Raw genomic sequence first — 15,109 nt, forward strand, 5'->3', positions numbered from 1 at the left:
ATTACATTGTACGTTGTGTTTCTTGGGCTCTTTACCCTAAGGGAGCCCTGACTGGATGGCTTTTTTGTCACAGATCTTTTGCGTATGTGATGATATAACGTGCAGTGTATCTTATGTCTAAATGTGACCATGTTTGATTGTTGCCGTTTCCGAAAATTCCACAGTTTGACCTGGTCTTCAGTGAGATCACCACTGAACTGGCTCACGTCATGTTCTTTCATTCCACATACTCCATGCATTCTTCCAGCTGTACATTATACTTGACAATTCATATAGGGAGCAACCATATTTGACAATATTACAGCACACTTTACTAGTCACTTAGTATAATTATCAGTTACAAATCTTCAGTAACAACCCAAGCTATGAAGCTTACAAAAAATGCCTTTCAGAACTCGCAGGTCACTTTCATACATATCCAGTTTTACCGTGAGCTCTACTGAATAGTGGAGATCTCACAGGACAGAACATTTACTGTGTGGTGGGCTACAGGTGAGCTGTAGGTGACATACAGCTCCCCGGTAAATGTGAGGACCCTGAATTTGAATTCATCGATCTTCTTATCTCCATGTGTTTTTTACTACTACTTCCACGTCACAATTGCACGCCATAGGGAAATTTAATGGTTCAAACACTAACATTTCTTGTTTTTTGAGATCTTCTAATGTATTGTTACTCAATTGATTCTGCAGTTCTTGCACATGTCGGGACCAAAAGGCCCTCTGGCCCCTCTGTTTGGGTGTGTGTCACAGTGATTAATTGATGAGCCTTCTTGAATAATTGGCCCCAGACCAGGAAGTCATCTGATTGTGTTGACATGAAGCTTGATCTCTCATCTTAAACCGCCCCTCACGGTGATGTATCACCTCAGCCGCTGCTTTGTTCATTGATTAGCCGAGCTCGAGGAAGTCCACGGTTTGGACTGGGTTTTGCATTTCAATACAGACGGATGGACCACATTCAACAAAAGAGAAAAGAACGACCATTTGTTTTTTTTTTTCACAGTTACTTTTTTAATTGAATAATTTAAATGACGTTGAATTAAAATCAAAAGCCCAGTAGACATTTGCTGGACATAGGAAGACTTCTACAGAGGTCAAAGTTTTTTCCAATCATCCCTTTAAGAGAAATACCTGTTTAATCATGAGCTTCTGAGCGGAAAGGAAACAACAGAAACTAAATAACTGAAAAACTAAGACAAGATTTTTTTTTAATTTTTTCCTCTCAATAGTAATTTCATTGTCGTACTCTGGTAAAAACAGATAAATATTGATTGCTGTATTCTATCAAAAAGAACTTTGTATAAAAATAAGCAGGTTTGTTCAGCCTGGCTGCTCCCTATTATCATTGTTATAACATTACTTGCTTTTTACACTATAAACCTTTATATTGAGCAAAAACCTTTTGTGTGTGCTTCTTTTTAAGGGCTCAGGTGGGCAACATCAAAGCTAAAGCATTCTCTGAAAAAAATATTCAGTATAAATGATTGAACTATGCATTTCAGTGACACAGCACAGAAGCTGTTGACTCTTCACCTTTATTTTTTATTTATTTATTTATTTTTTTACCACTGAAACTTTGTGAGTAGGTGTAGAGGCTTCACACATCAGTGTATATAACCTTCCCAGAAGGTAATGAGCATATTAAATGTTTAGGGTTGAATAAAGTATGCTTCACTTATCAGCCAAAAACTATCTATTTATATTTTACTATAACCTACGATGGTTTTCTGAAAAATAAAAACAAAAGCAACATAAAACTAAGAACTGTCATAGACTCAAACATTTCACTAAAGGTAAATGACTAATGTTAGAAACAGCTTTGTCATTGTAACAAACATGACAACCGTTTTATTGTTCCCCTCTTCGTTGCCATGTTGTACCTTTACACCACATCCTATAAGTTTCATCCTCTACGCATATGCAATGTTTAACTGAACTAAAATAGCTCGACAGGAACATGACATCCACATTTTAGTGAGGTAATAGATAAACTGGTGAGTAGCATTTCGTGACGCAACACAAACATGATGAATCGAATGATAAATTCTAAATAGAATCTAGGGATCATTTTCAAATGCTATTGTTCATGCCAAAGAAAAAAAAAAGGTATCATGCATAATCGTTTTGTGTCTTAAACTACTGTATATAGAGATAGCAAATGAATCTGTGTCTACAAATTAAATTTTACTTGAGTGGATTTTATCTTTTTGGTTCAACAGGGACTAGTTTGTACAAATAACATTGTTTTTAGAAACGATTTAAAGGAATATTTTAGTTTCTTGGAAGTGGGGTTATAGTTAGTCTCCAATAGCTGGTGGGAAGCACGCCCCCAGTTTGGAGAAGCAGAGAGGAGCACAGACACAGAATACACCAACTGTTGTGTAATGAGGTCAGCAGAAAATCTTATTTTAGCCACTTTGTGCGTTGTACGCCTCATTGTCGTTTTCAGAAGGGTAAATCTGTCAATATCCATTGACAAAAAGACAAATTTTACCACACAGAACACCGGCGTTGGTACTCTACCGATGTGTGACTCTGGTGTTTTAACACGTTAATTTGGACATGAACCAATGTGTTAACACAACAAACTCACACAATAACACAAACTAAGTGATTGAGGCAGCTCTAGGCCTGCAGCTTGTCAGTGAAACCTGGTAGCTTAGATCAGTTCCTCATCAGAAAAGGCAGTCTGACGTCAACGTAAAGCCTGTGTAATATCACTATTTTAAGCCGACTTGTTTTATGCAGCCAAAATAATATTCTCCTGTTGACCCCATCCACCGCACTTTATTGCTTGGCTTCTGTGGCCTCTCTGCTTCTCAAGTCTGCGCTCATGCTGATCACCTTCTACTGATACGCTAACTATGCATAACGTATATCATGGAACCACACCAAAAACAACTATCCCTATAGATCTAGAATGAGACCATTTGCAAACATGACACTCAAACACCTTTTTTTTTTTTTTTTTTTTTTAATATGAATACCCTTTTTTGTTTTGGAAGATTACTGCGGGAACAATCACTTCAGAGCTTAACTCTGAGCTACACTCTGTTACTTTGGTATTAGATCTGAGAAAAATACTTACAAGTACAATAGAATACAAAAGAACTATGTATGGTCACTCTCCTCATACAATGCCGTAGCCGTTAATAACATAAGTGTGTGTTTTCAGTGTATTAAAAGGGAATCACTAAAAAAATGTGTACTTCACTGTTTATTGCTTCCATTCAGACCTCGCTCATGCCAACTCATCCTATTAGCATATTGCTAAAATGCATTTATCTGTCTACAATGTGTAATGATTAGAAATGCAAGAAAAAGGTGGAAGTGTTTTTTTTTTCTCTTTGTTTTACTGTTGCTCAGTTGTATTTGTATGTATTTGATTATTTTTTTGCCTCTCTAAGGGACGCATTTGTCATAGGAAAATCAAATAAAATTGTGTAATAAGTCTTAAACCCAGGTACACTTTAAATCATAGAGTAACAGTTAAATGTACCCCCCGTCGACGTGAAATGTGGGGCCAGCTGGTGTTAATACATTTGGTCTACTCTAACGATATTAGTTTAACACAAAGTGTTGTAGGCGCAGTTTATGATACTTTCAATTAGCGTTTAATATGAGTGCTGTTTACGTGGATAGAAACACCCACATCTCAATTCAGCTTGATCAATGTTTACTCTTTGGTCAAACAATAAAACATCTCTTTCTTCCAATCTGTTTTTCTTCCAATTTTCATATCTTATTCTTAGTTTAATTGTACTATAGTCAAAATGGTTTAGCAGGCAAAACAGCCACTCTTGAAAAACGACTTTTGTTTTATTTCTGGGTTTTATTTTACCAATCATTTTATAGCAAATAAATGTCATTACATAATTTAATCTCGCAACTAAATAAAATCTGCCCCCTGATATTGGTACATATGCATAGATCCATTCTTAAAGAGAACAAATGCTCATTAATTGTGAACAATTTAAGCCAGGTGGTCTTAATTTCTGCATGGAACTCCAAAAAAAAACAAAAAAAACAACAACAAAACATGTTGACTGCCCACATACAGGTTTACTTGCTTATTAACTTAGTTTGTTTAATAAAATGCAAAAGTAAAGGTACATTTTAAGGTGCATTTCTTTGTAGAATTTCAAATTGATGATTTATAAATTTGATCACTACAGACCTGGATACTGTAACCTATAGGGTTCTTGCAGAATGTCTGTTAAATTGATCATCCACCATTTGTGCTTTAGTTTTGTTTTACTTGAGCAGTGTTTATACATATCACAATAGGTGTAGGCTGCCAAATTATGATGTCGGTGGCTTGTAAGAGGCATTTCATGATTGTATTATCTTCATACAGATTCCATTCAACACATTCCTTCATGTTCTTAAAAGTGCAATTCATTTTGCCATCTCTCCCTGTGTTGGATTTGGTGTTACTGATACTAAAACGAAGTTGTCGGATTATGTTGTTCTCGGTGGCTCACAGTCAGATGTTTTGTCATGGCTCGTTGCGTCTGAATGCTGCAGTGCATGAATTTTCAATGTGTCACTGAACGCAGGTCCAGAAAATTACAGCAATGCAAGGAGAGTTCAAGAGAAGCATTGTTAACACTATTATTTGTGGCCAAGTTGAAATAGCAACTTAATTTTTTAAGAGGTGTTTTTGGAAACTGATACTGCACACAAAACATAACTTACCTAAGAAATGTATTTACACCTAAGATTTGATTATAAGGTTTTGTCATAATAGTTTTTTTTTTTGATGTACTATTGTTGAACACTCTTAAATCAAAATAACCATGTGAAAAAAGATTCAAGTTTCCATGAAGGAAGAAGGTCTTTCTCTACCCTTTTCCTTGATTGTAGACATTCCTTACCACAATTTTTCTAAGCTGTGTACTCTTTCTTTGCCCCATTCCTTCCAGTTAAGTCCCTTTTACCGTTGTCCTACTTCTTTTCTCTTTCACAGTAGTCAGCTTGTCCTATGGCACTTTGCATTGTTCTGCATTTTTACCCCTTGGATAAAGTTTTTTGAAATTTGACCCAGGGTCAATGGGTAGAGGTCATATTTCTGATTCTCTACGAAATGACCTTTGATCCAGTGTCCTGGTGGCCTGTAAGCGTTCAAATTCATGACGGCTGTTCCGGTCCGGGCTGAGGTTTGCCAGTGCCCTGCTCCCGCCACCTACATCTTCCTCCTCCTCTTCATCACGATTAAGAAAAGCCAACTCGTTTTCGTAGCAGAAGGAGTTAGAGCTGGGCAGAAGGAACTTGTTCTCCACCATGTCCTTGGCACTGCACCGGGGGGTGGACGGCACCTCGTAGGTTTTGTGAAAGTGAGAGTAATCCACCTTGTACACGTTCTTTTCCTCAAATAAGACTGGCTCAAACCGGTGACCCCAAAGGATCTCAGAGGCCAAGTAGGAGCTGCGAGCCTGCGTGGTCATCGCGGTCGCTTCAACCATCCCCTCCAAGATGACGACAATCTCAAAGTCTGCTGTTTCCAAGTCCTGTTTGCTGATCCCAAAAAGAGGGCTCTCTTCGTCTATCTCGTGGAGAATAGTGATGGGTGAAACCAAGAAAATCCTGTCCAAGCCTTTGTCAAATCCCACATTAATGTCTATCTGGTCAAGAGGAATATATTCCCCCTCATCAGTTATCCGAGGTTTGATGAGCTGTGCTCTGACGTGGGCCTCTACAATGTGACTCTTGCGGAGATTTCCGACCCTCCACATGAGACACAGCTTTCCATCCCGCATGGCAATGACAGCATTGTGGCTAAACAACAGTGTTTGTGCTCGCTTCTTAGGCCTTGCCATTTTTGCCATGATGGCGCCAATCATGAAGCAGTCAATGATGCAGCCCACTATGGACTGGAAGACCACCATGAAGACGGCCACCGGACACTCTTCAGTTACACAGCGGTAACCATAACCTATGGTAGACTGTGTTTCAATGGAAAACAGAAAGGCAGCCACAAATCCATTGACCTGTAGGACGCACGGAGTGAAGTTATCATCTCCGGCCGGGTTGTCCAGATCTCCGTGCAGCAAAGCAATGACCCAAAAGGCTAAGCCAAAGGCCAACCAGGACACTACAAACACAAGAGTGAAGACCACCAGCATCCATCGCCAGCGAATATCAACACAGGTGGTGAAAATGTCTGCCATGTAGCGCTGCGACTTGTCGTCCATATTGGCAAACTGCACGTTGCACTGGCCATTCTTTTTGACAAAGCGGTTGCGGCACTTGCGGCGTGTGTGGATCTTGCCATTACCAAAGCCGTTCATGCCATGCATGGTAGTGAGGCGGAGGCCTTCTTCCTCGGATGACACAATGCTGTAGCGGTTGATTCTTCCCACGCTCATTCTCCTGTTGACGCCTCCAGCTGCAGGGTCAGAGCAGAAGGGCAGGCCTGGAGTCCTGGTGTGTGATCAAGGCCCCTCGCAGCTTGATCACTGCCTAAGCAGCGTTTTAGTGAGTCATGGACAGGGAGTTGGGTGGGAGCCTTGTGCGTGAATCCAATCCCTGCAGAGAATTTCGGGAGAGGAGAACACGTGTGAGCATCTTTCTCTGACATAAAGGTTAAATCTTAAATGAAGGTGATGATTAAAAAAATCTTACACGACAAGCATTCAACAACAAGCGCACAGTTTTCAAATGAATCACAAAGAAGGCCATTAATATTGATTATGACACTGAAATTGCAAGTCTGTCTATTAGCGCAATTTTCTTATCTTTACGGGTGAAACATGACATCACTTAACCTTTGTTTACTGCGTATTACTCTCTAGTTCCCCTTTTATGTGTTGTTTTCTGTAAGACTTCCCCTTTGACTAATGCATTAACAATCAGTTCCACTTGAATCCATCACCTTTTACGTTTATTTTGTATTTTTCTTGTAATTCACATGAGACGATTCGTAGCGTTAGCATCAATAATCCTGGTTTCTTTGGTTACTTCACACTCCATCTCCTTGCCATCTTGCTCTCTTTAAACATCACGACTCAAAATCCAATTGGCCCTCACTCAAGGGTTCTTATGTCTTTTGATGTCTGCGGGGTGAGTGAAGAGCTGGCCTCACAGTGCATCCACTTCTGTCACATGGCATTTCCTCTGCTTTTCTTTTTCAAATCATGAAGGAGATTGGCAGCGGGGACAAACTAAGTCAGCCCCAAATGTTTATTATCATTTGATGGCAAAGCTAACCATTGTGCGAGTCTCTTCTCATACCTGGTATAGCTTGCTCTTTTAGAAAATGAAGAGGGCCGTCTTATTTTAAGCCTGCCAGTGATAGAGAAGGCTATCACATGTGAATTTTCAGCACGTCGTGGTTGTATTTATAGTTTATCAGCAGCATGCCACACAGTCATCACACATCCAACAGACATGCTGTGCTCTTCTATCTGTTCTTTTGCGGACTAAGTTAGCCGTTGTCGCTTTCATACGACACTTTTGTTGGGGGAGTACAGGGGGTAGTGTGTGTGTGTATTTAAACTCCTAGGGGACTCGCATGTGTGCCACTGATTCCATGGACATGTAATTCCAGATGCTACATACAGAGATGGAGAGAGAAGGACTCTATTTATTTGACCCTATTCTGTTCAATTTGCAGTGTTATTAATCACACCGTGAGAATGCAGTAAATTTCTTCCCTTGGTGCTCTATACAAGTAGGCACTTGATTTCTCCCTGCTGCAGTACCCTGTACTACATATTCATAATAATAACATGACAGAACTTCGGCTTAAAAGGTGTTACTGGATGAGACATGTGAAACAATTTAAACCGCGTGCTCATAATGTACGTGTCTACATGTCAGCTCAGATCAAAATTTATTATCATAGCACAGCTGTCAAATTATTGTCTTGGTTAGGTAGCAGAGAATCTGGCCACTGCCCTGGATGTTGAGACCCCATGGTCAAGGAGTTTCGCCCGTGGGACCTGGACTAAAGCCCCTCTGGGTGCAAACAGCTCTTGTCGCCTGGGCAGATCCGTTGTGTCTGCCTGATTTGGGCCCTGAAGACTTGATAGTTCACTCATGTGCGCTCCTAAATCCCGGGTGCCCTGCCGTCTGCCACACACTCACGCTAAAACCTAACTGAAATCAGACTAAAACTCTTTCAGGTGGAAGTTCTCCTGATCTGGAGCCAGATTACCTCATGGACAATCTTAAAAACTGTCCCTTAGCGTCAAACACATACCATACAAGGAAAACATACTGTAGCAAAATGTGCTATTTTTATACTTCCAAAAGCCCTTTTGACAATATCACACACTACTAGTCCCAAAAGAACAGCTGTTATAGATAAAAATAGTAATCCTACCCCTCCTCTCAAATATCTTCATATGTGAAACAAATGAGCTTATCCTGTCTAATTTCGTGTTGTTCGACTGAACCCTTTTTTCTTCCCCTTGGACAAGGCCCATGACGTGGAGTCCACACTGACAGTAATTGAGATGAATCTTGAGCCTTAATATTGACTCATGTCACATTATGCACCTTAGTCTCCACGCATGAGCAGAGCAGCTCCACGTGGCATGCAGTCCCCTCCACCTTTGCATCATTCGAGTGCCTTAATCGAAGGAACCTCAAAGTGTGAAGGATAAACCATTTTTGTGTAGCTACACAGGAGATGTAACATGTGCACGTAACATGTATATAGCACTTAAAGGTTAACCTCTGTCACCAGGCTGTTGAGTTGAACAAAGGCCTGGTGACGGAGAGTAATGATCAAGTGAGATTGTGTTTGTCTAAAAGACTTGACTTTAATAAAAAAAAGTGCATTTTAAAGGTAATCCATTGGTCTTTAGCCATATTAATTTCGAGTAGATTCACATGTAAATACTTGACCCTACTGACAAAAAAATAGGAGGGGAGTGGTTCAGTCTTCTGTATATTTTCTGTATTTTCTATATATTTTGCTGCTGTTAAACATGTGTAGGTAGTCATCCACCATTGAGAGAGAGTCATTTCATATGAATTTTGGTGGCGGCTTACATTTGTGTTTACTTTGGGAACACAGACTGTACCTCTATTGCCAATTGTTTATTCTTGGAGCACTATAAAAATAAAATGTTCCATCCACTACAAACAGTGAGAAATGACAGTTCACGGGAAGGCCATATTGTAGCATATTGTGTTCATGTTACAACATGCATTTTTGATTCATAAGGCAGGACACTGAAAGTGATTCGCACTATGTTCGGTAATTTCTTGAGTAACCTTTTGTGACCTAGTCTGCTGTGTGTGTGTGCGCGTGTTCCTAGGGACTTGAGAGGAGCGACTAGGGAAGATGATAAGCTTGCAGCTGATTAGAATGAATAGATTGAATAATTGGATGTGCAAAATAATAGAAAGGATTGAGAGGAACAATAAAGTGAAGTGGGAGAGGGCCCTTCATCTCAAGACAGGCATGCAGGAAACTGAGCTACTGAGAAACTCCGATCCCGGCCCACCTCCCAAGGCCATTGTGAAGGAAGAGCTGCGGCTCAGGTGTCATTGTATTTTCCTATAGCTCACCACGCGGAGCTCATATCGTCTCAAGTGACCTACAAGTATTTTCCTATAGAAAGTAACACCACTATGACATGCAGAGATCGCAAGTGTATTATACAAACCACTTAACCAGCTGTTATTTGTTTTCTAATGTAATGGTTGGTCATTAAATAGCTTTAAAGCTTTAAAGACATCGGTAGGATGACCAGACAGTAATCCAACAAGGCCGTCCCCTGTTCTGATCTCAGGTGATTGTCGAACAAAGTGTTAATATAAAACTGATAACACTTTATAGACCATAAAGGTCTTTCTCTCATTGTCATAACAGCTGGTATATTCTGTGCATGTTGTACAAAATGTAGGTTTTATGTCTGCACCTGTAGCTGTTGCACTGTTCAAACACCTGGTTTCCATTGATTGATCATTCCCACATGTGAGCTTCTCACTGAGCTTTTTTGATCTTTATTTGTGCAGTTTTTTTTAATTATTTGTACCATTCACAAAGGCTGAATCACTCATATTAAACCTGGAGTCTTCAGTTTTAAGTGACACCTGTTGGGTAGTGCACACAGCCTTATATTACTTTTAATACAGCACTACTATTGAATCGCATAAGGAGATATGCAAGCTTTAATCTGTGCATTCGATATGATACTGTTCCTTTTTTTGGCAACGGCTGCCGCATATTTTGTGTTTTCGTTTGGTCCTGCTGCTTCTAAACATCCATTTTAGATAACAAAAGTGACTCAAACTGAACTAAGCTGAGATGAAAAGCATGATGAGGTCATTGGACTGTCAGGCAACATTGCATAATCTTCATTCTCCTCATCATCTGCCTCTTTTGTACCTGCACAACAGTGATGTCTTTATGCACCAACCAAAAAAGAAAATACTGCACCTAGAGCACCGCATTTATCCATTAATATCTGCTCATGTCTGTCGTCCACTCCCAGGACATTTGAGAGCCCAGTTTGTGGAAGATGTGATGCAGACTGAGCATTTGTTTACATGGACCGGATTTAAGATTCTGCTCGTTATACCGTTGTTTATTGATTGTACATGCACAGTCCTCAAACTGCACTCAAATGCCAATTCATTAGGTCCACTTGTAAAAACAAAAACAAGAACGGTTTCTAATGTAACAGTCTTGCACTAGATCTTATCTTCATGAAGGCGTTGGTATGGTACTCAGCAGTTGTTTAAAATAACAACAGCAGATTCAACTGCTTTCATTTCTGAGACTGTGGTTTGCAGTGCTTTTGAACTGTATTGTGTTGTCCTGACATATTTATTCTATTATTTTGGTAGCTTCACTGTAGACAGTTGGCTAGGCAAAATAACAGAATCAGTGCAACAGCAGCACAAAGTACATTCTCCTCTATGATAATATAGTAGAATTACCACCTTTTTTAGGCTTTTCAACATAAACTGAACATTAGAACAGTGGTGAAGCTAAGATTTAGTGCAGGACTGTTATATATCAATGCATTATTTTCATCAGCGTACCTAATTAACTGGCAAGGCATTGTACTTGCTGCTATTGGATGTTTTTTAAACAATTTATTATTATTTGTTAATTATTCCATCGAATGTGAATGTGACTGCCTACAATTGCTCTTTTTTTTTGTCTCGCCCAATCAGAAACATATAAAGAAGCCATTATCCACATTTTAGAAACTGATAAAAAAAGGTTATTTACCTGATTAACAAATTTGAATATGCTCTTATTATATCATCTCTACCTGTTTCCATGACTCAGAGATCAAGATGTGACATCGAGGTCAATGCTACATTGTCGTAGACTCGTATTCTTCTCTGGTTGCACTTTTGTGTTAATTGATTACTTTGAAGGGTTGTGTTTGTCTACATTGTAGCTACAGTTAAACCATTTCGGTTTTAACTCTTTGGATAGCGGAGGCTTGCCAATATCAGGCAGCGATATCGACAGGAAGGCCTTTTTGACCAATCCAAATCTGAGCTAAAGACTAAAGACAATTAACCCTGCGCCACAGATTTACGGTGTGAAAATCAACGCCTTTTAAATTTATTCTACTGAAAAGCTTCTCTGTTGTAGTAAAAGCTGCACACGGTGACACATTGTATGCTGTTTTGGCTCGTTATCACAGCACGGTAAAAAGGAAACAATAAGACGGTTTACATTTACATCACATAAATAGTTGAGCAAATTTAGATGTTTTTCCTGGTTAGAGGTGTCAAAAAGAGAAACTTAAAGAAATTCACCATGCTTTTATTCGTAAAGCCTTTGACCTCAATGCTTCGCTTAAATCAAACTGATATTTATGTGCTGCTTCTGAACAGCATGAATTCAATATCAGACGCCTGATTTCATTTCAGTAGGTGACAACTGTGGATGTTCTCCACAGGGAGCGCTTGACAGGATAACATCATCCTCCACTGCCACTTTTACAAAAACTACCCACGACATCTGACAAATGCCGGCGTGACAATCGAGCCGCAAGTTTTTTTGCCGAAAGTTCTCCGTCCTTGTCTTACCTTTTATCTCTACCTGCCTCACACCAGGCTGAAGAACTAAAAAGGCTGAATCTTCTTCCCCGGCGTCCCCGTTAACCAAACTGAGGCATTCTCTGCATCTGCCTCTACAGCTGCTCCCTCTTTGTGTGTTACTCTAATACCGGAGAAATCCACTCCATCATCTTCAGTGTGAGACGCAGACCCCCTTTGAATTTCTTCATCCTCGCTTGATCTCGTGTGCCTCTCTCTCGTTCTTTTCTCCCCCCCCCACCCCCCCTTCGGGAGCTTGTTGGAGCGCAGATGAAACGCAGTTCTGACCGGGCGGAATCTCACCAGAACCTCGGGCCGAGCCGCCGCCGCTGCTCAGTCAGGTGCGAAACGACAACTATCCAAAGGAAAATTCTGCTTTTTGTATCTCCATCTTCTGGGGTAATGTCTTCGGCCGATCCTCTGCTCATTCTTTATTTTTTACTTTAATAAGTCTGCCCCTCACATTTCCCATAAAGCTGTCTAATGTCCCCTCACTGCTTATTAACTGAACAGCTCTCTCTATCAATCTTTTGCAATCTGATCTAGTTGGACTGCTGTTCTCTTTCTCTCTCTTTCCCTCTCTCCCTCCCTCCTTCCTGTGGTGTCACAGAAGCTGCCATTTGCAGCCTCCCTCCCTCTCTCTCTTTTCTCCTCCCCTCCTCTCTTTCTCTCCCTTGTTGTCTCACTCCCTCCCTCCCTCCCTCCCTCCCACATCATGGCACTACCAGTTGACAGCAACTTGATGCACAGAAGTATCATTCAGAAAACACAATCAGACCTTCAGAGCAGCGTCACATTTAATAACATGTAAACAGTGGCGACGTTAGAATAGCTTTTGCATGGATTTCTCACACAAAGCTAAGAGCCCAGAATTCACTGCCATTTCAGGCCCATCTGTTCGGTCTTTTACCCTGCTGGTGATAAGTCTCGTCCTCCCATCGTTCACGCGAGTCCTTTCATTTTGGCCCATCTATCAAAGCAGTGCAGATTTTCCACGTCTTTGCAGCACCAGGTTGATGAAAATATTGGACGATGTTGTTCTTCAGCATGACCGGGGCAAATCTTCATGTGTGCTTTTTTTTTTTTCCCCTGTGTCTGTGATAGACAGTTGGTGTAATGAAAGACTCCATGGGTTCAAAATATCATGCTGCTCGGTGGGTGCTGTGTCTCGGTGCAGAGCGATGCCTTTCACACTTGTCATCAACAGCTAATCAACCACGTTTGACCCGAGGATGCTGTGTTTGCGTGCGTGTGACAATATGACAGTTTTCGCCGCGCCAGGACTTCCCTGTCTAGAGGAATTGGAATGAGGAGAGGGATGTCAATGACTATTAGTCTCTTAGAAGATCCCGCACGAAAACGAAGATCCTTTATTGGCGCTTTTTTTCTCGACGTGCGACTGTGCCTGCGACGTTCTTGAATGTCCCCCCGGTTTTTGCCTTTCGGTTGTTCTTGGAAGCGAGCTGTGGCTTTTTCTCAGTCACAGACACTGCTGAGTACTCCGCCGCTACCCTTGACAGCTTCAAAGTGTGACATTATCCTCGGAGCAGAGTGCCCGCTCCCCTTTTCTCACGTCTTTTCAGAGAGCCAGTCATCAGTCAAACGCTAAAAGAGATGACAATTAGTAAGGGAGGGGGCTGAAAGAGTGAGAAGTTTCTAAATACAGCCATACTGGCTCAGCCCCAGCTTTATCACTAATGATTCATCAGTGCAGGAACCCTCTCGCTTTTTTTTTTCTCTTCCTCCCTTCCTCTGCTCTTATTCTTTCTCTCTTGCAGCCTCTGATTTGAGACGTCTGAGGGTGATTTGCAATAGCCTGTGTGTGATCATCACCAGGCTATTGTGTTTGGCCGAGGACGTCAACTAATGGAGCTCAAAGCGTCCTTTTAAGGCGTCTCTCAGTCTGTGTCGGCAACAGGTACTCTACTGGTCCCTGCATAATATGAGGCTCGGTCGTCGTAGCGCTTCAAGCTTGGGGAACAGTAGATCACAAGGTTCACACATCTAGACTGTAAACCTGGTTATGTAACTGCACCATAATCACAGGTGGTTGCTCACATATCCTTTGCATGTCTGTGTCTAAATGAGAGGGTTTTGCCTCCCAGGGAGATGGCTAAGTGGGATTTACTGCAGCTTCCATGGCTACAGGTATAACACACGTTTTACTGTCTTAAGGCAAATAAAAACGGGAAGCAATGAAAGAAATGGAGAGAAAATGCAAAAAGGGAGGTCAACCACAGGTTTGGAGGTTACACGCAGTTAAAGAAATACTAGAGGAATCACAGTTATTACCTGGAATTCTAAACTGAATCTCGCTTAAATGGATAAACGATTGTTTATGAATGCGTTTCCCTGCACCGATGAACCCTCTCATCTGTAGCCGTTTGTTGCCCTGATCCAGGTTCCTCCTGATTCATGAACTCAGAAAGAGTCGGACAAGTCCAAAGTGACAACGCACAAACGCGGGGCCGCTCAGGTAAATTTGAAAAGTGAAAACGGAAGCGAGCGCGTGACTTGTTCAGGTACTAAAAAGCAACTGCAGCTGAGCAGGGAAAGTGAAGAAGAAGAAGAGTTGGTGATAGTGCCGTCTCGCTGTGCTCCTGCCAGTTGCATGCAGCAAGGTGTAATTTGCATTAATCAGAGGGGCACTATGAATAAACTTTTCACAATCTTTTTGGTGATAGTGATTGTGGCATTTCATTTTTTACAATGACACTCGCCCAAGGCAGACTCTGCACAGGAGCTCTGTTGACTTATTGCTGCTGACAGCTCAATCTCTCTCCATCATAATCTAGAAATATCATCTAAGGGGATCTGACACAGAAAGGGGAATACATTTGAAATACTTGCCGTGTCACTGACGTGTAACGGGTGAATGTGATAAAATCATCAAATTTATTTTTAGGTTAAGATCAATTCGGGGAGTTTTCGAAGTGAACTTCTTCTTTTCGTCACACTCATTGCACGTTTAGCTGAGAAGGAGAAGTAAGTAATGGAGAAATGTCTGTCGGGAGTCACGCTGTTTGCAATTCATTTTGCCCAGCTAAGATCTGCCAGGCTAATCAGATAGTTCGAACGTGCTTTAT

General features: G+C 41.1%; 1 protein-coding gene across 1 annotated transcript; it reads right to left on the bottom strand.

Moving 5' to 3' along the window:
* Positions 1-1,002: 1,002 nt before the first annotated feature.
* On the bottom strand, positions 1,003-12,667 carry kcnj12a (potassium inwardly rectifying channel subfamily J member 12a). Its single transcript, XM_047608237.1, has 2 exons — positions 12,015-12,667; positions 1,003-6,530 (listed from the first exon to the last, which is right to left on the bottom strand). Exon 2 carries the CDS (start codon positions 6,368-6,370, stop codon positions 5,066-5,068), a length of 1,305 nt encoding a protein of 434 aa, XP_047464193.1. The 5' UTR covers positions 6,371-6,530; positions 12,015-12,667; the 3' UTR covers positions 1,003-5,065.
* Positions 12,668-15,109: the final 2,442 nt, after the last annotated feature.

Source organism: Mugil cephalus, chromosome 16 (genome assembly GCF_022458985.1).
Source record: "Mugil cephalus isolate CIBA_MC_2020 chromosome 16, CIBA_Mcephalus_1.1, whole genome shotgun sequence".
In the NCBI taxonomy this organism is placed as follows: Eukaryota; Metazoa; Chordata; class Actinopteri; order Mugiliformes; family Mugilidae; genus Mugil; species Mugil cephalus.

What these genes read in the sequence shown, in the direction of transcription:
- kcnj12a (XM_047608237.1), bottom strand. Translation starts at nt 6,370, where the DNA reads ATGAGCGTGGGAAGAATCAACCGCTACAGCATTGTGTCATCCGAGGAA.